Raw genomic sequence first — 23,366 nt, 5'->3', positions numbered from 1 at the left:
ACATTTGTCAAGCACAAGGGTACTATATTCATCTTCTACTATATATTGTATGTCTATTCTGTTCCACTGATCCATCTTTCTATTTCTTAGCCAGTATGAGATAATTTTGATATTTATTGACTTATATTAAGATCTGGTACTTTTAAACATCTTTCCTTTACATTTTTTCCCCATTAATTTGTTATTCCTGATATTTGTTTTTCCAAATGAATTGTTTTTATTTTTTCTAATTCAAATTTTTTTTGATAATTTGAAATAGTACTGAATAAATAGATTATATTGATTCTGCCTACTCATGAACACTTCATATTTTTCCAATTATTTAAAAATGACTTTATTTGGGTTTTTTGTTGAGAGATTTTTTTCTTTTGGTTTCTACAAGGCAATGGAGTTAAGTATTAAGTGGCTGATCCTGGATTTGAACTCGGATCCTCCTGACTCCAGAGTCAGTGCTCGATCCATTGCACCACCTAGCTGCCCCAAAATGACTTTATTTGTATAAAAAATATTTCATAATTATGTTCAGGTAGTTCCTAAGTTTGAACTGGTAGCTATTTTTCTGAGTACAGTTATTTTAAATGGGGTATCTCTTACCATCTCTCCTTAGAGTGTTTTGTTGGTAATGTATAGAAATGCTGATGGTTTATTCTATATCCTGTTACTTTGCTAAAATTGTTGTTTCAATTAATTTTTTAGTATATCATTATCATGTCTGTAAAAAAGTTTTATTACTTCACTGGCCATTTTGTTTCCTTCAATTTATTTTTATTGGTATAGCTAACATTTCTAATACAATATTGAATAATATTAGGAATGGGCATCCTTGTTTCACTCCTGATCTTATGTCCCCATTACAAATAATGCTTGTTGATGGTTTTAGGGAGCTGTTTCTTATCAATTTAAAGAAAAATACTTTTATACTGTTGCTTTCAAGTATTTTTAATAGAAATGAATATTATATTTTGTCAAGAGCATATATTGAGGTAGTCATATGATTTTTGTGATTTTTGATATAATCAATTATGTTAATAGTTTTCCTTATGTTAAAATTATCTTTGCATTTCTAGTAGAAATCCCACTTGGTCACAATGTATAATCTTATGATATATTGCTGTAATCTCATGGCTAGTATTTTATTTATGACTTGTGCAATTAATGAAATCTATAATTTTCTTTCCCCATTTTTGCTCTTTGGGAACTCATTTTTCTTTTCTTTCTTTCTTTCTTTCTTTCTTTCTTTCTTTCTTTCTTTCTTTTTTTTTTAGTTTTTTTTTTGCAAGGCAATGGGGTTAAGTGGCTTGCCCAAGGCCACACAGCTAGGTAATTATTAAGTGTTGTCTGAGGCCAGATTTGAACTCAGGTACTCCTGACTCCAGGGCTGGTGCTCTATCCACTGCGCCACCTAGCTGCCCTGGGAATTCATTTTTCAACACAAATTTCTGGGAAAATTGGAAAGCAGTCTGGAAGAAACTGGACATGGACTAACAGATTATACAATATACAAAGATAAGGTCAAAATGAATACATGAATTAGACATAAAGTATGATATCATAAGCAAATTAAGGGAACTTGGAAAAAATTACCCATAAGATTTATGGATAGGGGAAAAGATTATGACCCAACAAGAGATAAGAAAGACTCAATAGAGGTAAAAATGGATAGTTTTGATCACATGAAATTAAAAAGTTTTTATATAAACAAAGTCAATACAGCTAAAATTAGGAAATCAGGAAACTAGGAAAAAAACATTTGCAGGAAGTTGCTCTGATAAAGGCCTCATTTCTCACACATATAGTTGAACTGAGTCAAATTTATAAAAATAAAAGCCATTCCTCAATTGATAAATGATCAAAGGATAAGAATAGGTAATTTTCAGAAGTCAAAGTTATCAATAGTCATTTGAAAAAATTACTATCGAATTATTATAAATTAGAGAAACCTATTAAAACAAATCTGAAGTACCACCTATCAGATTGACTAAAATGACAGAAAAGGAAACTGACAAATGAGGGAATAGATGTGGGAAAACAGAGACACTAAGCACTGTTGATGAAGCTGTGAACTGGTCCAACCTTTCCGGAGAACAATTTGGGGCTATGTGCAAAGGGCTATAAAACTATGCATTTCCTTTGACCCAGCAACTGTCTTTGGATCATTAGGTCTGTTTCCCAAAAAAATCAAGGAAAATGGGAAAGGACCTATATGTCCAAAAACATTTAAAGCTCCTCTTTTTATAGTAGCAAAGATTTAGAAATTGAAGCAATGCCCATCAATTGGGGAATAACTGAAGAAGTGGTGGTATATGATTGTGATGGAATATTATCATGTTTTAAGAAATGATGGGGGTGGCTAGGTGGCGCAGTGGATAGAGCACCAGCCCTGGAGTCAGGAGTACCTGAGTTCAAATCTGGCCTCAGACACTTAATAATTACCTAGCTGTGGGGCCTTGGGAAAGCCACTTAACCCCATTGCCTTGCAAAAACCTAAAAAACAAAACAAAACAGAAATGATGAGGGAGTTAGGTTCAGAAAAACCTAGGAATACTTATATAATGATGAAGAATGAAGTGACTAGAAACCAGAACACCAGATACAATAACAATATTATAATGATGATCAGCTGTGGAAAAACTTAACTATTATGATCAATATTATGTTCTAAGATAATTCATGGAGCAACCAGAACTGATGGGCTATGAGTGCAAATTGAAACATATTTTTCCTTGCTTTAAAAAATTTATTTTTTGGGGTGGCTAGGTGGGTAGTGGATAAAGCACTGGCCTTGGAGTCAGGAGTACCTGGGTTCAAATCTGGTCTCAGACACTTAATGATTACCTAGCTGTGTGGCCTTGGCCAAGCCACTTAACCCCATTTGCTTTGAAAAAACCTAAAAAAAAAATTTATTTTTTCTACATGACCAATATAAAATGATCTTTCATATGACTTCACATGTACAATAGGTAATGTATTGCTTACCTTTTCAATAGGTAGGGGATTGGAGGTTGGGAGAGAATTTGGAACTCAAAATTTGAAAAATGAATTTTTAAAAAAAGCCAAACAACACTGAGCCTGCCTGTTTAGCTTGCCTCCTCACTGCAATTCATACTCCTCTGATTTGTTAGTGATCTTCCTAAAGTATACGTCTGACTGGGTAGCTCAATAACCTCTAGTCTACAGCAAATACACCTTGAGGGTCAAATATAAATTCTTCTGTTTGGCATTCAAAATCCTTTACAACCTTTCTTCCCCTGTAAACTTACAACTCCCATCATGGCTAATAGCCCAGGACCACTTCCTTGCCTTCAAACAACACTCCATTCCTCAATTCCACATGTTTTTACATTTCCACATGCCTGATTTCTTCTCCACCTCCTAGTTTTTCATGTCCCAGTTTTTTTAACAAGAAACTTTTCTTGATTTCCCTTTAATATTAATACTTTCCCTTTGTTAATTATATACTTGTTTCCAGTTCTTATTTGTTATAAAGAGACCTATTATCAATATTTTGGAGTATATAGAGACTTTTTTCTTGTCCATGGCTTTCTTGGGATTTAAGTACAGTAATGGGGGCTGTGCTTCAAAGGATATGTGGGGATATTTTTATTCATACTTTCCAACATAGTTGCAACATCTCACAGTTTCACCAACAATATAGTAGTATGCTTACCATTCATTCCACAACCGTTTCAACATTTATTGCTATTCTTTGTCATCTTAGCCAATTTGCAGGATGTAAGATGAAAGCTCAGCTTTCTTGTAGGCGCTGTCCAACAACAATTGGCAGAGGAGAAAAATGATCATTTTCCTCCTTTTTTCCCCCCGGTCCCTTTTTCTATTAAGTTGTCAAAATCCAAAGATGGGTAACTTCTTGGGTAGCCTTAAGAATACAAACTGATCTTCCTTTTAAAAGTACAATCAGGTATCTTAGCATTCTGGGAGCAAAACCTTGGCAGAAAACTTCACTGTGATTGCATGCACCTTTGTCTATCTTTGTGTTAGGGACTAGTTATTTGAGGATCTGGGAGGGAAGGGGGTAGTTGTTTGATTTTTTTCCTTTTATGAAAAAAATCATTTATTAAAGCTTGTTTCACAGTTGGGATTTCAAAACAGTGCTGATTATATAAAATAAGACAGTTTTTATGAACTTTAAATTAGTTTTACTTTTTTTTGTAATCTATCCTATCTATTAGTGGGATAAATTGTTAAGACTATTGACTGATTTGGGTAATAAAAGATGATTTAATTCTCCTTGTTATAAAAAAAGGGGAGGGCTTTAACCCTTTGGCACAGATTTCTCTCCTCTTGGGTGGAGATGAATGTTGGCCCCAGTCTTCTTTGAACTGCTGACAGACTTTTAACTCTTGAAGTCATCTTCATGTTAGGAAACTTAACAAAATATAAGTCAATTTGTTTGTAGAAAACAATTCCTATTTAAGTCATCAAAAGTAAAGAGAAACACAGTGTGACTTTTCAGCAAAGGCCTGAGGTGATTTAGGTTTCCATTAATAAAATACAGAAATAGCACCAGGAAAAAAAAAAAAGAATGATTCTAGCTTTCAGGAGAAAAAAGAAACACAATTAACCCCTCAAACCCTTCACTAAATATTATTAATCTGGAAATATTAGGTTCAAGGTAACTTATGGTGACTTTGTAATTATTTGGGGGGAAGAGGGACCCCCAAGTTCTATATCTAAGGCTTGATCTCTTGTCCATCAAATGCCAGTTCCATAATGAGCACACATAGCAGAGAGCAAAGAAGCCCATTTATCCAAATCTTGGCAAAACAGAGATCAGAGAAGGTACACACATGGGAGAATATATATATACTAGATAATACAGAAGGAAGGAGCCTTTCTCAAGGGGAAACTTCTCTCATGCCTTCCTGGAGTCACTTTCTTTCAGGAACATGAAATGGGGTTGGCCTCTTCCATCTTCTTCTTGGAAGGAAAGCCAGGGGCACATAGAGTGATGAGATAGATGCTCAAAGAAGACTTGAAGTGAAGTCCAAAGAGCACAGAAAATCATTGCTCTTTCACTCTCCAACTCTACCTCATTCCTAAAAGCAGAAGACATTTATCTTCCCCAATAGGAAGGGAATCCTATATCAGTGGAGTCACATTTTAATTATTAATTTAAAATAATTATTTAATTTAAATTTAATTGTTTTATTTGTTATAGTATTAATTTATTGTATTATTTAATTTACATTTAATTTAAAATAATTATGAGTGATCTGGAACATTCTTTCACATGATTGGGTTGCTATTCATTTGAGAAGGTTTGGTGATTTGTTCATATCCTTTGGCCATACATCTATTGGAGAATGATCATATAAATACACGCATATATATGTATATAGTGGAAATTCACCACAAATGTGGAGTCATCACTGGACTTGTTGAAATAAATACATGTTAGCCTTCTAATTTTGCTCTAATTAGGGAGAAACATTACCAGAAGTTTTAGCCTTAAGAGCAAAAACAGAGCATATTTATTGATATTTCACTAAATCGACATTCATGGGGAGGAGGGGTGCAGCCTGACTCCTCGAACTTAAATAGCATCATCTAACCAGAGTTGTGCTATGAAACGTCACCTCTAGCTTGTCCTATCAAAGGATATGACCCCCCCAATGGAAGATGGGTAGGGCAAGGTGCAGAAGAGGCAGATGGAATTCAGGAAGGAAAGGAAAGAGGAGAGGGGAGAGTAGACATCCCTGCATTTAAGAGACCTTCAAAGCAAAAGTTTACCTGGAGGGCCTGTTGATGCTATTAGAAGGTGAAAGGGAGGGGCAGCTAGGTGGCACAGTGGATAAAGCACCGGCCCTGGAGTCAGGAGTACCTGTGTTCAAATCTGAGCTCAGACACTTAATAATTACCTAGCTGTGTGGCCTTGGGCAAGCCGCTTAACCCCATTTGGCTTGCAAAAACCTCAAAAAAAAAAGGTGAAAGGGCAGCTGGGTGGTGTAGTGGACAGAGCAACAGCCCTTGGAGTAAGGAGGACCAGAGTTCAAATGTGACCTCACCTCGAGATACTTGACACTTACTGTGTGACCTTGGGCAAGTCATTTAACCCTGAGTTGCCTCATATCCAGTTGTCCTGATTCATATTTGGCCACTGGAGCTCTAGAGGAGAAAGTAACCCCCTCACTTAAATCCAATTCACATGCACCTCATGGTTACACCTCCCTGATATCTTGGTCTTCTTCCAAGAAAGGACAAATAACAGTTAGGTGAGTCTTTTGTTTTGTTTTACTTTTAAGGGAGTTATCTCTTAAGCACTCTTTTTTTCAATTGCTAATTGACTTGATTTCCAGGAGGTACTTTGGTGACTTTGACTGGATTTCACCCACTCCTCTCTTTTCCCTAATTTGATCATTTAGAAGGCTTTATGAAAAAAAAAGGGAATTTCCAGTCACTTGCTACAGAAATATAAGTATAAAACTTAATCACTATAGATATTATATATATGAAATTTATCTTGATACTAAACTTTTATCAGAGAAATTTGGTACAAAGATTTTCCCCCCAATCTGCTTCGCTTCTTAATTTTGTCTATGAAAAAATTTCAATTTCAAGTAATTTCTTGTATGGTTTGTATGGTTAAGAATACATTTCCTATCCAGAAATGTGACAGGTATTTTCTTAATAGTATATGACCTTTAAGATAAGACTGGATATCCATTTAGAATGTATTGTGAAGTATGGTGTGAGGTGTTGATCTAAGTCTAATTTCTGCCAGATTGATTTCCAGTTTTCCAGTTTTTATCAAATAAGTAATTTTTCCCCCCTAAGTGGTTTAGGTTTCCTGTATTATCAAACACTTGATTACTGAGTTCTATTTTTTCTGATTCTCCCTTTTCTAGTTGGTTCCATTGATGTCTCTCTAGGTTTTAGCCAACACCAGATGGTTTTGCTGACTATTGCTTTATAATATAGCTTGTGGTCTGGAAGCATTCTTTGTTCTTTTCATTATTTCCCTTGATATTCTAGAATCTAGATCTTTTTCCAGATAAATTTTGTTATGTTGGAATAGTATTAAAGCATAAATTAACTTTGCCTAATTTGTCATTTTTGTTATCTTGGCACAACTTGTCTATGAACACTTGATTATTCCTCTAACAATTTGTTTAAGTTGCATTTTGTAATGCAGTCTCTACAGATCTTTTGTGTGCTTTAATGGAGTTGATCCTCAGTTATTTTGTATTTTATGGAATGGAATTTCCCTATTATTGTTGCATGTTATTGGTTTTTTGAAGATATATAGTAGCCTGTAACTTTACCCAATTTCAAGTTTTCCCCCAGTTACATGCAAAAGCAAGTTTTGATATTTACTTCATAACCTTGAGTTCCAAATTCTCTCCCCCTCATCTCACTCTGCATCATTGACAAAGTGAGTTACTTGGTGTTAAAAAAGTGTAGCCATTGGGGGGGGCTAGGTGGTGTAGTGGATAAAGCACCAGACTTGGAGTCAGGAGTACCTGGGTTCAAATCCAGTCTCAGACACTTAATAGACCTAGCTGTGTGGCCTTGGGCAAGCCACTTAACCCCATTTGCCTTGCAACCACCCCCCCCAAAAAAAAGTGTAGCCATGAAAAATATTACAATAGTCCACTTTGCCCATCATCAGTAAATAGGTAGGGTAGGTTTATGTTCTCTTTACACATCTTTGTACTTTATATTTCTCTTCTTGTTGCTAGCAAAATGATAAGTAGGATAGTGGGCATTCTTGCTTTATTCCTATATTTATTGGGACAAAAAGGTTCTAGTGTATTTGCATTGCCTATGATGCTTGCTTTTGGTTTTGGGTAGCCATATATTTTTGGAGATACTGTCAAAGGGTAAAGAAGTAATTGTATGAGTCAAACAATCTTGCTTCATAGATTGGAGGGAAATACTTCTTAAAATGAGATGATCTTGTGAGAAGTTAGAATAGTGGTTGTACCCTTTAATAATTGACCAGGGACATATGCTAATTTTCAAAAAAGTAACTTAAATCCTTTGGTTTGTGCATTTGGATCATACATTTTGAGCAAACTCTATGTATACACATGACTTTTTCCTGTTACTAGGGTTTTCTCCATTGCTAACTAAAACCATGATTGCCTCACTTTCCCTCTCCCCCCACCCCTAAAAATGCATCTATCATATATGCAGTGGACCTACAAATTTAGGAAGGGCTCCTCACTGTCATCTTCAGAGATATCTTCTGTTTAGCCATGGTGCAGTTTAGAGGGTTTTTTTTTTTCAATTGATCAGGGTTCTGTTTATTTTTTCACATTACAATAGTCATAGCTTAAAGGTAAACATAATTCCCCCTTCTCCCACATAGAGAAATCTCAAGAAAAATAGAATGCCAAGTGTACTTCAGTCAGTGTTCCGACCCGGTCAGCTCAGTCTCTGTGGTGGATAGCCTTCTAAAGTCTATCAGAGAAGTTGCTTCACCATTTTTATGGCTAGCTGTATTTTCCTCCTTTCCATCCCCCCCCCCCAGCCCCATTTGGTCTATTTTCTCTCTCCTTTTATGCTTTTCCTCCTGTGAGTATCCATGATCTTCTTTCTCTTCTATTCCCTACCCCTACCTCCTTCTCCCATCCCTTTCCTCTATTTCCCTCTGGGGTAAGGATTTCTATGCCTGATTGAAAAACACATTTTTGAAGGCACCTCTGTGCCTAAACTTTTCGGGGTTCACACGGATATTTTTAAATTGGCATTCTTTTTTTAAATTTTTAAACCTTTTTTTAAATTTAGGGCAATGGGGTTAAGTGGCCTGGCCAAGGCCACACAGCTGGGTCATTCGGGGTCCGAGGCCGGGCTGGAACCCAGGCACTCCTGAGTCCAGGGCCGGGGCCGCCTGTAGCATCCGCGGGGGCCCCCTGTCCGCCCCACCCCAGCGTGAGGAATGGGGGTGCTTGGGCTCCCCAAGAACGCAAAGGGGCAGCCAGCTGGCACGGGCGGGCCTGTGAGCCAGGACAAGGGCCTCCCTCCCCCGCCTCGAGGGCCGCCTTCCCGAGCCTCTGCCCGGCGCTGGCCTCGGGGCTGGGCGGGAAGGACGGAGAGGGCGGTGCGGGGCCCTGGGCCCCTGGGCCCCTGGGCGGGCCGGGCTCCGGGGAGCGGCGACGGCTGCACGAGCGCCCACGGCCCCTAGGGGGAGCGCCGCGCCGGCCTCCGGCCGCTCCGCCCCGGGCTCCGCCCACTTCCGGCCCCGCCCGCGGCCCAGGCCTGGGAGAGGCCCCGGAGAGGAGCCGACTCCGGCGCTTGGGACGCTGGGAGCCCCGGCCGCCGCGGGGCGCACGCGCAGGTGAGAGCGGGCCGGGGGGGGGGGGGGGGAGCGGGGGCGGGGCCCCGCGAGCACGTGGCCGCTCGCCCCCCCCCTCGCCGGTCTGCGCCTCGGAAACGGCCGCGCGCGAGCCTGGCCCCGGCCCGGAGCCGCCCCCACGTAGGTGTGCGCGCCGCCCCCCAGCGCCGGGACCCCCGCCCCGGACCCCCGGGGCCTCCCTGGCGCCCCGCCCCCCGTCCCCGGCGGTCCGTGACCCCCCCCCCCAGGCTTCCAGCCGGGCCTCCCCTTACACTTCCCGCCTCTTCCGGCCCCTCCCGGGGCGCCCCCCCAGCCTTCGTCTTCCTCCTCCTCAAAGCGCTTCCCGGGAGTGGGGGGCCTTCCGGGCCGGCGCTTCTGGGGGCCGAGGGGTCCTCGTGGTTGTGCCTCGGGGCGCCTCCCGCCCCAGGGGGTGCCCGCCGCGGAGCCCCGCAGCGCGCCTACCGTGCGCCCCAGGGTCGGGTGCCAAGGAGGCCCGGCCGGCCCAGGGTCGGGGTGCCAAGGAGGCCCGGCCGGCCCAGGGTCGGGGTGCCAAGGAGGCCCGGCCGGCCCAGGGTCGGGGTGCCAAGGAGGCCCGGCCGGCCCAGGGTCGGGGTGCCAAGGAGGCCCGGCCGGCCCAGGGTCGGGGTGCCAAGGAGGCCCGGCCGGCACAGGGTCGGGGTGCCAAGGAGGCCCGGCCGGCCCAGGGTCGGGGTGCCAAGGAGGCCCGGCCGGCACAGGGTCGGGGTGCCAAGGAGGCCCGGCCGGCCCAGGGTCGGGGTGCCAAGGAGGCCCGGCCGTCCCCCACGGCGCCCGGCCCTTGCACTGGCCTCCGGGTCCGGAGCCCCGGCCGGGCAGTGCGGAGACCCGTGCAGGCGCCGAGGCCGCGTGTGAACCCGGGCCCGACCCTGACCCCGGCCCAGCCCAGCCCCGGCCCAGCCCAGCCCCGGCCCCGGCCCCGGCCGCCCCCGCGCCGAGTCTGGCCCCTCTAGAGTAAACAGAACACGCGGAGAGGTGCCCAGCCGTGGGGTGACCGTCCGCAGCCGCTTCTGTGAGCCGCTAACACTGGCACACGGAGAGATGTGCGCTCCCAAGGTTCCAGCTTGGCATCTTCAGCAGCCCAGAGCCGTGCCCCCGGGCCGTGCCCCCTTCCTTGAGCCTCCAAGTGCCAAGCATCCCCGCAGCCCTGCCAAAGTCTTTCTCCTGCCTCGGCCCCAGTGTCTTCCCGGCTTCACAGAGTATTCCCTCCCACCCATTCTCTGATCCCCTAAAACAGGCCTCCCCTCACGAAACTCCCCTCCCCCTCTTCTTACCCCTAGGGCCCCCTTAGGGCCCTCTGTACCCCAGCACCATCTCCTGGGGCCCAGCTGACTGCTCCCCAAATACTTTGTATCGAATGCTTTCCTGTTGTAGGGAAAGTGTAAGACGCAGCTTGGCACACCGTGGAGAGAGTCCTTGGCAGGGCCTGGTGGACAGGAGGTGCCGTAGAAGTGTTAGCTCCCCCTTAGAACATAAACTCAGGGCAAGGGAGGATTGTCTCATTCTTGTTCCCTGTATCCCCACTTCTTAACATAGTACCCAGTGCATGGCCGCTGCTAATAACGAGTGATTGATCTGAATCTGACAGTGAGAAGGAAAACCCCATGGGAATTGTGCAGTGCTTTTAACCACCTGAGCTTCTGGAAACAAAGGCTTATCTTTTTCATACCTAGAATTTTACAATGATGAGATATAACTTTTATTTTTGAATTCCCAAGGAAGAAAAACCCAGAATTTAATGAATTCACTAGTGAATTCTACTAAACATTCAAAGAACAATTCTAATATGTAAATAATTTTTAAAAATAGCAAAAAAAAGCCTACCAAATTTCTTCTATGATACAGATTTGTTCATGATGTACATCTCAAGGATTCTAAGATGAGATATAACTTTAAAAAAATAATTTTTTGCACCAAGTTTCTTTTATTTTTTCAATTAATAAGTATTTTTTCTTTTTCCCCATGAGAAGAAAAAGAAAAACAAAACCCTTCTGACAAAGGGTGACTGGCATTTAGAAGGTTTTTTAATATTTGGGAAGTGTCTCACCAAGATGATTTCATTTGATCAACCCGAAGAGGCAGGTGTTGTCATCACCTCCATTTTACAAAGGAGTAAATTGAAGCAGCCAGGTTAAATGACGTTCTCCAAGGTCACAGCTAGTAAGTATCAGAGACCAGATTCAAACCTGGGTCTTCCTGAATCCAGTCCCTGTACTCTTCTGCATCACCTTGCTGCCTCTGACAAGCAAAACAGATTCCTACATAGACCTTGTTCAAATATGTATGTACAAGGTGGCACAGTGGATAGAGAACCGGCCCTGGAGTCAGGAGGACCTGAGTTCAAATGTGACCTCAGACACTTAATTACCTAGCTGTGTAGCCTTGGGCAAGCCACTTAACCCCATTTGCCTTGCAAAAAGAAAGAAAAGAAAAATATGTATGTACACAGTTGTAGTTTTGGAGACCAGTCTGTAGGCAGAAAGTAAGTCAGGGCTTTAGGGTATGTATAGGGTGCAGGTGATTGGAGTAAAGGCAGAAGAGCTAGCATGGCCTAACTTGGAATCCTATTCCTGATGCCTAAGAGTATGGGGATCACAGGAAGTCTGTCCACCTTGCCGTACTTCAGTGCCCTCATCTCTAAAACCTCCCTGAGGTCTGAGGCAGGTTCAGATCAGAGAGTGTGTTTAGTGCCTTTTGTGAGCATGAATGTTCATTCTTGTGGATGTGAGCGACAACCTAGAGTGAAACATCAGGAAAGGGCTGGTCCAGGAGATGGGCTGTGGTCCAGGGGTTCAGTGGTGGTTGCATGACCTCCAAGAGAGGACGTAAACAGGAGCTGTATCAGCATCTCTGAATGACCACACAGAGATGCCCAAGTCATCACTTGAACTCTGGTACTTCCTTGCCCTCTTCCATGTCATCATGCCATTGTCTTCTTTCCAACCTTTTCAGTTCCCTCAGCCCTTCCCCACCACAGCCTGGCTTTGCCACAGACTTTCTCCCAACAGGAGACCCCACCACCACCATCCTACCACGGGGTGATCTCCTCTGCAGACCAGACTTGGACCCACCTCCTCTTTCCCTGTCATCTTGGGCCTGCCTTTGTTGACACCCCCTCCTCTATTTCTTACAGGGACCATGGAGGAACTGAGCCAAGCTTTGGCGAGCAGTTTTTCTGTCTCCCAAGACCTGAATAGCCCCTCAGCACCTCACCCACGCCTGACACAGTACAAGTCCAAGTACAGCTCCTTGGAACAGAACGAAAGGCGCAGGAAACTCCTGGAACTTCAGAAGTCGTATGTGACCCTCTCCTTCATCTCCTTGGCACTTGAGCCTCTGGGCTGCCCTGACTCTTGCACTGGGCTCCTTGGGCTCTGGGCTGCAGATGCTTTTTTCTTCCTGTCTGGCAGGGACGGGAGGCTCTTCAGACCAGGGCTTAGGACATGATGAGGGGTGTGCTGCCACAGCCATTCCATGAGCCAAAGCCATCTGTTGGAAAGGTCCAGTTTAAAAATTTGTTTAGATTGTGCTTCATCTTAGAGGAGGCTTGGTGAGATCACTGAAGCTCCACCACTCTGTCCCTCTGGTCCCGCCCCCTCCATGTGGCTGACATGTGGATCCTATTGCCCTGGGAAGCTTGGCAAGGGTGCACATTTCCTCTTCTCCTTCCACTTGAATGTTTCCACTAAGCCCAGGGGAGTTAAAGAAAAATAATTCCACTGTGAGCCTGAGGAAATATCTTCCATATGCTTTATCCAAAATGCCAGGATGAGCAAAGCAAGCCAGTAGATAGGATGCAGGATAGGGTTGTATGACAGTGGGTTGCCCAGAGGGCAGGGCCTGTTGTTTTATGCTAAGGGCACTGTTGACACCTCCGTGTAATAAACATCTTAGAAGAAACCAGCTCAGCTATACAGTGGGTGTCCCAGGGACAGCAGTAAGATAGGCCCCATACAGGGTCTGGAGTCTGGGATGTGTTTACAGGTTCTGTTTCCTCACAGCTATGTGGATTGAGCTTTCAAATTCCACTTCCAGATGATTCTTATTCTTAGAATAAAAGGACAATTATGTATGGTTAAGAGGGGGGGAAGGAAGGAGGGAGCATGTAATGTCAGCAACTACTTGTTGGCTGACCTGGGGTTTTTCAGTTGGTTAAGATGATGTTAAGGCAAGTTCTTGGGGGAATTCTACAGAAATTTAGATAAAAGTCACTTAAGTCATTGGAAGAATCAACTATATAACTGATAATGAAAATTTGGAAGTCCTACAGATGCCTAACAAAATAGGGAGTTGGCAGAGGAAGTTGATATATTAACATAATAGAGAGGGAGACAGTGTGTCTTAGTGGGTGGAGGAATAAGCACTAGAGTCAGAAAATGCCTCAAACACATACTCAATGTGTGAGCAAAGGACTTAGTCCCTGTGGGCCTCAGGCATCTTGATGGCTGCCATTATCTTAAGTGACCAGTATGCTTTGGGAAAGGGAGTTTCCACACTGGGAGTTTACTGATCTGCTGAAATTACACATCAAGATTAAAAAAAACATCCACATTGAAATATGATATTTAAAATGACAAGAACATGGATTCTGTCAGGACATAGACATAGGTATTTAAAATACCTCTGTTGTGTACTTGGAAGAATGAATCCTTATAATGTTCTAAGGTTTTCCTCCAGAATGTATGAAAAGCTCCTGGAAGATGGCACAGTACATTGTACATAATAGGTGCTTACTATATGTTTGCTTGAATAAATAATGTTCAAAAAACAAAAAATGATACACAGATTCCAATTCCTTATTTAAAATTTAATGGGGAATTTGGAGGTATGTGATTAAACTTTAATCACTTGTAATTTCTGTAAAGTTTATATAAAAGCCCATTTTAAAAAAATTCATCTTTAAAAGGAACAATCTGAAAGCACTTTTGGAAAGCCCCTAAGGAACTGGTAAAAGTCTTGTCTTCTCCCCCAAAAGCCCGAGGGAAACACCAGCTCCCCAGATCCTTGGCTTGTCTGGCTCTCTTCTTCTCCCCAAGGTTTTTGTTCCTCCTCATTCTAGTTCATCTGGAATGAGCTTCTGCAGATTCACCACCACAGCTCTAGATTAAAGAGCCCAGCCTTTGCCCCAACAGATGAGCCAAGCAAAAGGCATTGCTGAATCCTGTTTGGAAAAGTCTAGACTTATTGGAAAACTCATCCACTGACACATTGAAGCCCCTTGTCACCCTCTTTGTGCTTCCAGAACATCCCTTATTCTGAGGAAGCATGAGATTGCATACCTTGAAGAAGGCACCTTGTACTTTTTTTTTTTTTTTTTTTTTTTTTAAGCAAGCGACTCGACTATGTGAATCATGCCAGGAGATTGGCTGAGGATGACTGGTCTGGAATGGATGATGAAGAAGATAAGGAAGAGGAAGGAATGGACATTGATGCTAGCAAGAAGCTACCAAGGCGCTATGCTAACCAGGTGAGCCATCTATAGGTGTGTCATAGTCCTCTCTGAGGCTGGTGACAAAGTTCCAAGCAATGAGTCCAGGGGATGACATCCCTTAGGAGTTTGCATTGGGTAGTGTGCAGTTGGGGGATGGAGGCAGTGTACTACATAGACCTGGGTCAACTTGGGAGCAGACTAAGGGAGCTGATCCATTTTTATATGCACTTATGGGATAAAGTAGAGTTTTAGAGTTGTAAGGAACTCAAAAGGTCATCCGGGTCAACTTTCTCATTTTACATGAATGGAAACTGAAGTCCAGACAGAATGAAGGACTTACCTAGAATCTTATAGTTCAGGACTGTCCAAAAGTGAGATTTTATGCAGCCCCCCCATGGGTTTACCAAATGCTTCAGTAAATCAAGCTGAGTTACCACAGAGCTCTCACTAAAATGGCAAATCAAAATATATTGTCTATTGTTTCAATAAAAACTTTTAAAACTGAGATTGGATAACCCTGCTGTGGCTTCTTAGTGATGAAATCAGGACTAGAATCCGCTCATTTCTTTGCCATACCACACTGTTATGTCTTTTTTTACATGCCATATATAGGCCTTCTTTTTTTTTAATTAAAGATTTTATTTATTTTGAGTTTTACAATTTTTCCCCTAATCTTACTTCCCTCCCCCTACCCCCATAGAAGGCAATTGGTTAGTCTTTACATTATTTCCATGGTATACATTGATCCAAATTGAATGTGATAAGAGAGAAATAACATCCTTTAGGAAGAAACATAAAGTATAAGAGATAGCAAGATCAGCCAATATCAGCTTTTTTTCTAAATTTAAGGTAATAGTCCTTGGTCTTTGTCCAAACTCCACAGTTGTTTCTCTGGATACAGATGGTATTCTCTCCATTGCTGAGAGCCCCAAATTGTCCCTGATTGTTGCACTGATGGAATGAGCAAGTCCATCAAGGTTGATCATCACCCCCATATTGCTGTTAGGGTGTACACTGTCTTTCTGGTTCTTCTCATCTCCCTCAGCATCAGTTCATGCAAATCCCTTCAGGCTTCCCTGAATTCCCGTCCCTCCTGGTTTCTGATAGAACAATAGTGTTCCATGACATACATATACCACAGTTTGCTAAGCCATTCCCCAGTTGAAGGACATTTACTCGATTTCCAATTCTTTGCCACCACAAACAGGACTGCTATGAATATTTTTGTTCAAGTGATATTTTTACCCTTTTTCATCATCTCTTCAAGGTATAGACCCAGTAGCGGTATTGCTGGATCAAAGGGTATATGCATTCATATATAGACCTTCTTAAGCATATAGAAGAAAATTTAGTGAAGGTTTATTAAAGCAACATGTTATTCATCTAGCATGATCATGGCATGAGGGTCTATGAATGGATTTCCCAGTACTTGAAATATTTGCTGTTAAAACGCTCAGTTTAAAGCCTCTTATGATTTACATCTTTCCTTTCTTAAATATCCCCAACCTTCTATAGTTTGACTTTTCTTTGATGAACTAATCATCATTGTAAATATGCATTCTAGTCAGGCCTGAAGTACAGTGAGGGTTCTAGGGGGATGACTGCTCTTTATTGTTAGGGCTTTCCCCTCTTCTTTAGCTGTTCACAGCTGGTGATCTTGAATGTTAGCTACTTTGTTTTACATAGCATTTCTTACATGACAACATGGAAATGGCCTTAACTTTTCTTAGGAAGAATGTGTTTGGGTTTTGTGATGCTTATATTTGCCCCCAGAGGCTGTTTGGGCCCAGGTGTGTTAATTGGGTTATCTTGGGAAAATGGAGAATTATTGTAATCTACCAATCACATTTAGAAATGATTCAAGATTTCTTTTTTTTATTGGTTTTTGAATTTTACCCCCAACTTTGCTTCCCTCTCCCCCACACAGAAGGCAGTCTGATAGTCTTTACATTGTTTCCATGCTATACATTGATCAAAATTGAATGAGAGAGAAATCATATCCTTAAGGAAAAAATAAAATATAAGAGATAGCAAAATTACATAAGAAGATAACTTTTTAAAATTAAAAGTAATAGTTTTTGGTCTTTGTTTAAACACCACAATTCTTTCTTTGGATATAGATGATATTCTCCATCACAGATGCCCTAAAATTGTCCCTGAGTAAGTCCATTAAGATTGATTATCAACAATGTATAGCATGAAAGTAATGTAAAGACTAACAGACTGCCTTCTATGGGGAGTGGGGGAGGGGGGAGAGAAGTGAGATTTGGAGGGAAAATTGTAAAATTCAAAAAATAAATAAATTTTTAAAAAAGATTGATTATCAACCTCATGTTGCTGTTAGGGTGTACAATGTTCTTCTGTTTCTTGATTCAAGATTTCTTATGCAGGGCCATAAGAGCTTAGCCCTAGAGCCATATTCCTCAGGGGGACAGAAATGCAGATTGGGCTGCATTCATGTGACTAGGTTAGTGGCTGGGCTAGGAATTACTTTGTCAGTGTTTCAAGGGGTGATTTTTTTCCAGAGGAGCAGCAAGAAGCCCATTGTACCTTTTTTTTTTGCCCTAAAAGTGCCATCATGCAGCCAGCTTAGTGCAGGGGGGAGGCATCTTGGCACCATGAAGATTTTTTTAAGACTAGGAGACCTCAGATGCCACCATCCTTAGGCAGAGTGACCTTCCTGTAAATGAAAAACTCACATCCTTTAGGAGCAAAGTGCCTTATCCCAAGGTACCAAGATTGTGATAGCAACCCAAAGGAAGAAGGTACACAAATTTAGGAATAATTTGTTAGCATTTGCAGAGAGCTGCACATTTTGGGAAATCTGTTATAATTATATACTGATTATTCTCCCCATCCCTGAAAAGATCCATTTGACAGGCTATGTGAATTGGTGTCTAGATCCTAGGGATGGAATCAGTCACCAGCTTGAGTCTTGTCTTGGCTTGTGTCAAGGGCAGAATATAGTAACTTAATCCTTACATTACTCCACTCCTGACCCCTCACCTTTAAAAGAAAATTTCCTGGGGCGGCTAGGTGGCACAGTGGATAAAGCACTGGCCCTGGAGTCAGGAGTACCTGGGTTCAAATCCAGTCTCAGACACTTAATAATTACCTAGCTGTGTGGTCTTGGGCAAGCCACTTAACCCCATTTGCCTTGCAAAAACCTTAAAAAAAAAATCCCTGACCTCTCAGTAAAGCAGTCTAGAAAAATGATCAATAGAGAAAGCTTGGACTGTGATGCCAAATAGAGCCCAGCTGAAAGTTGACCCCTTTAGAATGTTATATCCATTCTCTTGAGATGGAGCCTGAATGAGATTCAGAAATAAAAATTGGAAGAAATTAATTCAGTCATCAAGGAAAGGGATGCCTGGTTTTATGAAAAGAGCTGAGGAATCAGAAGTGGAATGGACAGCATGAATGGATAGCAAGAACAAGCATGGAGGACATCCACAGGCTGACCAAAGGGGAAGCCAAAGAGCCTTGGCAGGTAGAGGGCTGTGGCTTTGGGGTGTACGGGAAGGAAACCACTTGTTTAGTTTGCAAGAGAGAGATGCAGAGCTTAGATTTTAGGGGCTTTGATGGTTGGGAAGATTGAGGAACTGTCATCCAGGATCATTATTTCCTGAAGGCTTCAGCCCTGTCAGAGAACCAAGTCAAATGATCCTGGCCTGCTGGCTTGCCATTTGGTTGATATTGGTCATCTAACTCTTTGGCATAGAACTAGCCCAACCTAGAAAAATGACAGCAGGGATTGGCAAACTTTCCTCAGCCCCAACCCTCTCCCTGTCATTTATCAGAAATTGTGTGGAGATCACTGTTGATGCAGTGGGCAGAGCCAGGAAGAGCCGAGTGCCCCTTCAGCCTCAGACACTTGCTCCCTGGTCGACTCTACACAGGTCACTCAATTTCTAATTGCTCTAATTATCCTCAGTTGTAAAATGGAGAAAAAACAACACCCCCTCCCCAGGGTTGTGTGGAAGATCAAATGAGGTGCTATTTGTAAAGCTCTGACTTAGCCCAAGGTCTGGCCCATAGTAGGGGCTATTGCAATACCTCTTCCTTTCTTTTCTTCTTCTTGGATCTCTTCCCCAACCTCTCCTTGGGAAAAGAAAAACTGGCCACATGTAACCAATGAGCATTGCCAAATCAGACAATTCCCAGGTGGTCAGACCCCTACAGTATCAGCCTCTCCCCCACACACTCAGGTGTTGGGCTCATTTTTCATCAGTTCTTGAATCATGGCCAGTCCCTGAGCATCATTTTGGGTTCATGTTTACCCCATCTCTTGTTCAGCCATTCTCCACGTGAGGGTTGGTGACCTTTCTTCAGTGAGGCCTCAGATTAGCAAAAATCTCTTTCAGGAGAGCCCCTGCCCATGGAACCCATTCATGTAATTGTGACTTTCCCAGTGGGGGCAGGCTTGTATGAGTCTTGCCACATTGCACAGACATCCTGTGAGGAGAGTCTTTCTTTAAAATGTTGGACCCCAGGGTGGCTAGGTGGCACGGTGGATAGAGCACCGGCCCTGGAGTCAGGAGTGCCTGGGTTCGAATCTGGTCTCAGACACTTAATAATTACCTAGCTGTGTGGTCTTGGGCAAGCCACTTAACCCCATTTGCTTTGCAAAAAAAAAAAAAAAAATGTTGGGCCCCAGATCATGCTAAATAATCTTAAATGCCAATTTGGCTGATAATTTGTTCATTCTTACTTACCTGAATATGACATCATTACATTTCAGTGCTTCTAGTCTTGACTGTAGAATCATTCTGTAAACAGTGTTAGGAATGATAAGGGTGAAAGTCTTATACTGTCCCCTATAGATCATTGTTGAGTTCTCTTTGGGTATTTTAGGAAGGAAATTCACAAGCCTGAACAAATCTAGAGTAGGTGGTTAGGGGCCCTTGTAAGAACTTGTAAGAACAGGTTGAAGGAACTAGGAATGTTAAGCTCAGAAGCTATAGAAGGGACATGATTACTGTTTTAAAATATTTTATGTGTTATCATATGGAAGTGAGATTGTTTTATTTGTCCTATAGAGTAAAAAGTAAACCATAAGTTTCAAAAGATCTGTGACAAAAATCCTTTTTTTGGGGGGAAAAAAACCTTTATAATGTTTTTTTAACATCCCTAAAATTTCTCCCAGTATTCCTCCCACTTCAACCTTTTAGAAAAGCATCACATATAAAATAGAATATTTAAAAGAAATTATAGAAAATGTTTGAAAAATATTACCTCCTACCTCTGCAAGGGAGTGATGTGGGGGGCGGGGAGAAGGAGTCTTATCACTTCTCTTTTAAAGCCATGATTAGTTTTTGTAATTTTATAACAATCATTTAAAAAAATTTTTTTAAATTTATTTTCAGTTCCAAATTCTCTTTTCTTCTTAACCTATTGAGAAAATAAATATGATAACTCTTAATACATATAAAGTCATGCAAAACATATTTCCCTTTAGCCATATTGCAGGGGAAAAAAAGAGCAAGAAAAATAAAATGAAAAACAGTATACTTTAGTCTATGGTAAGAGTTTATTGGTTCTCTCTCTGGAGGTGGATAGCATTTTTTATCATGAGTCTTTTGGAATTATCATCATTCATCGTCTTGATCAGAGTAGCTAAGTCTTTCACAGTTGATCATCATCACCATATTACTATTAGACTGCAACATTCACTTTGGATTATTTTGTGATCCATTTGCCTTTGGGTATAAACTTGGTATCCATTTACCTCTTGATAAATTTGGTATACTGTTCACTTGGCTTGGTTTACTTCATTATGTATCAGTTCATGTAGATATTTTCATGTTTCTCAGTATTTACATATAAAATTTCTGGTAGCACAGTATTCCATTACTTTTATGTACCATGATTTTTTTAGCCATTGTCTAATAGATGGGCATCTACTTTGTTTCCAATTCTTTGCTATATCTAAAGTGTTATTATCAAAATTTTAAAAAATAATTAATATTTAAACAAATTATTCAAATTATTGAGAAAGAAAACACTGCCACATTCCTTTTCTGAGATAAATACTGTTTTTATATGTAAGCCAGGAAGGAACATAGCTGTCCCCCCCCCAAAAAAAATGTTTAAACTAGAAGTAAAGTAACTTTAGGCACTGGGGAAAATTTTTGTAGTAAATATAGTTAATATCTCAAATTAAAAATGTACTATTGCAGATCTATGAGTAATACCCATTTCCTAGGAGAGAAATGATCAAATAAAAGATGATTGTTGAAAACTACCTTTGTAAGTAGTTGGGGGAAAAAAAGAGAAATGGTCAATAGAAATGAACTATTCCTTGTAATCAAAATTTTTAAAAGAAGGAAAAAGTGAATAGAGCACCAGCCCTGGAATCAGGAGTACTTGAGTTCAAATCCGACCTCAGACATTTCATAATTACCCAGCTGTGTGACCTTGGGCAAGTCACTTTACTCCATTGCCTTGCAAAAAAAACAAAATCAAAAAAAGGATGTCTTTCAAAGGAGAGAAAAAAAGCAATTACTTAAAAGAAATAACACCAACCAGTTCTTGTCAGAGAATAGATAATTTTTATTTATTTATTTTTCTAGGCAATTAAGTGTCTGATGTCGGATTTGAGCTCAGGTTCTCCTTTCTGCAGGGCCGGTGCTCTATCCACTGTGCCACCTAGCTGCCCTGAATGGATCATTTTTAAAGGAAAAAACACTTTTAAGAACAACTTGAAAAATTTGTCAGATTCTCTAGTAATTAGTCAATCAATATAACACCTGTTATATGATAGGCTCTATACTAAGTGGGGGGGATACAAAAAGGGACGGGAGTCCTTGCTGTCATGGAGCTCTTAGTCTAATGAGGGAAGTACAGACTAAAACAACTTTAGACAATCCTTTATGCCCATCAAATCAGCAGAAATAAGAATAGTGTTCAGTGTTGCTTGGGGCTGTAAATTGTTAGGAAAAAGGCAGACAGTATAAAATTCATTTGAAAAAAAGTGAGAATCTCAAGGGGAATGATGGAGGAGAAAAGAAGAAAATAAGTGTTTATGAGGCCCTAGGTCTGTGCTAAGCCTTTACTAATATTACCTGATTTGATCCTGACAACCCTAGAGAGGATGAGGAAACAGCAGAAAAACAGGTTCAGTTTCCTGCCATACAGCTAGTAAGAGTCTGTGGCTGTATTTGAACACAGATCTTCTTGACTCCAGCTGTTGTGCCACTAATTCCTTTTAGTGATGGGGATTGCAGAATAAGGTAAGAATGAAAGGATGATAGTTCTTCCATTGATTCTAACTGTCTTATAAAGTAGGGAAGTGGAACAAGCTGGATCATTCCAGTCTGTAACATTGGAAGCTTTTATACAAACTCAATCAATGCAGCCATGACCAGGAGGGCTTCAAGTGGGATGGGGGCAGAATTTTTCTATGGAATGTCCAATAATGGCCAAGACATAAAGGAAATTAATGTAATTTTACAGGACCAAGAGATGTTCTCCGGTGGTGCATAGTGAGTGATTAGAGAAAATGAAGAAATGGTTCTTAAAGGAAGAATTGCAAACTAAAAACAAATACAAATGGCTCCAGATCATTAATACTAAAAGAAATTCAAATCAAAACAACTCTGAGGTTTCACTTCTGATAAATTGGCAGAGATATTGTGGAAAGATAGTAATACTAATATATTGTGAATAAGAATTGGCCAGCCATTCTGGAAATAAATTTGGAAGTATGTTTTAAAAAAAAAAAAGCTAAAATTTTGACCCAGAGATTCCATATGTTTTTTATTGATATTTTGGTTTTTTTCAATTACATGTTATGAAATTTTTTCAACATTCATCCAGTTGCATATTTATAAGTCACTCATTTTTCTACCACCCTCCTTTTCCTTCCTCCTCCCCTTAGCACTGAACAGTCTAGTAGAAGTTGTATATGTACAGTTTTTGTTTTAGGTTTTTGCAAGGCAAATGGGGTTAAGTGGCTTGCCCAAGGCCACACAGCGAGGTAATTACTAAGTGTCTGAGGCGGATTTGAATTTAAGTAATCCTTCCCCACCTAGCCACCCCCATGTACATTTTTGTTAAACATGTTTGCATATTAGTCATTTTGTGTAAGAGGTATTAGGACTAAGGAAAAAGAAAGAAAACTATGGGATAGGAAGGATGGGGATGGGGATGATGCTGTTTATAACAATTCTTCCCAGGTCTGTTCTAGCTCTCTGAACTGCTGAGAGGAGATGCATCCATCATAGTTGATCATCTCACAATGTTGTTGTTATTGTGTACATTGTTCTCTTGGTTCTTCATTCTTCATTTATTGGGTCTTCACTCAGCATCAGTTCATGTAATTCTTTCCATGCTTCTAAAGTCCCACCATTCATAGTTTCTTATAGAACAGTAGAACTCCATCATATTCACATACCACAATTTGTTCAGTCATTTCCTAGTTGATGGGCAACCCCTCAATTTCCAATCCTTCTGCCCTATAAAAAGAGCTGCTAAAATATTTTCAAACATGTGAGACTTTTTCCAGTTTTTATGATTTCTTTTGGTTATAGACGTATTGCTCATTACTGGACTTTATTGCTCTTTCGGGATAGTTCCACATTGCTCTTCAGAATGATTGGA

At 41.3% G+C, this 23,366-nt stretch overlaps 1 protein-coding gene across 2 annotated transcripts in view; it reads left to right on the top strand.

Annotated features, from left to right (window-relative positions):
- SNUPN (snurportin 1) overlaps positions 1-23,366 on the top strand; it is a 36,035-nt gene that overhangs the window by 2,627 nt on the left and 10,042 nt on the right. Inside the window, exons 1-3 of one of the 2 annotated variants that reach the window (XM_074232759.1) lie at positions 9,332-9,439; positions 12,468-12,630; positions 14,663-14,801. In XM_074232759.1, the coding sequence (XP_074088860.1) occupies positions 12,473-12,630; positions 14,663-14,801 (297 nt within the window). In that variant the 5' untranslated portion in view covers positions 9,332-9,439; positions 12,468-12,472. Of the gene's footprint in view, positions 1-9,331; positions 9,440-12,467; positions 12,631-14,662; positions 14,802-23,366 lie in introns of those variants that run through there. The other variant, XM_074232758.1, reaches the window with a different exon arrangement.

This window comes from Macrotis lagotis, chromosome 4 (genome assembly GCF_037893015.1).
Source record: "Macrotis lagotis isolate mMagLag1 chromosome 4, bilby.v1.9.chrom.fasta, whole genome shotgun sequence".
Lineage (NCBI taxonomy): Eukaryota > Metazoa > Chordata > Mammalia > Peramelemorphia > Peramelidae > Macrotis > Macrotis lagotis.
The sequence above is the reverse complement of the archived record's forward strand: the minus strand, read 5'-3'. Positions and strand labels throughout refer to the sequence as shown.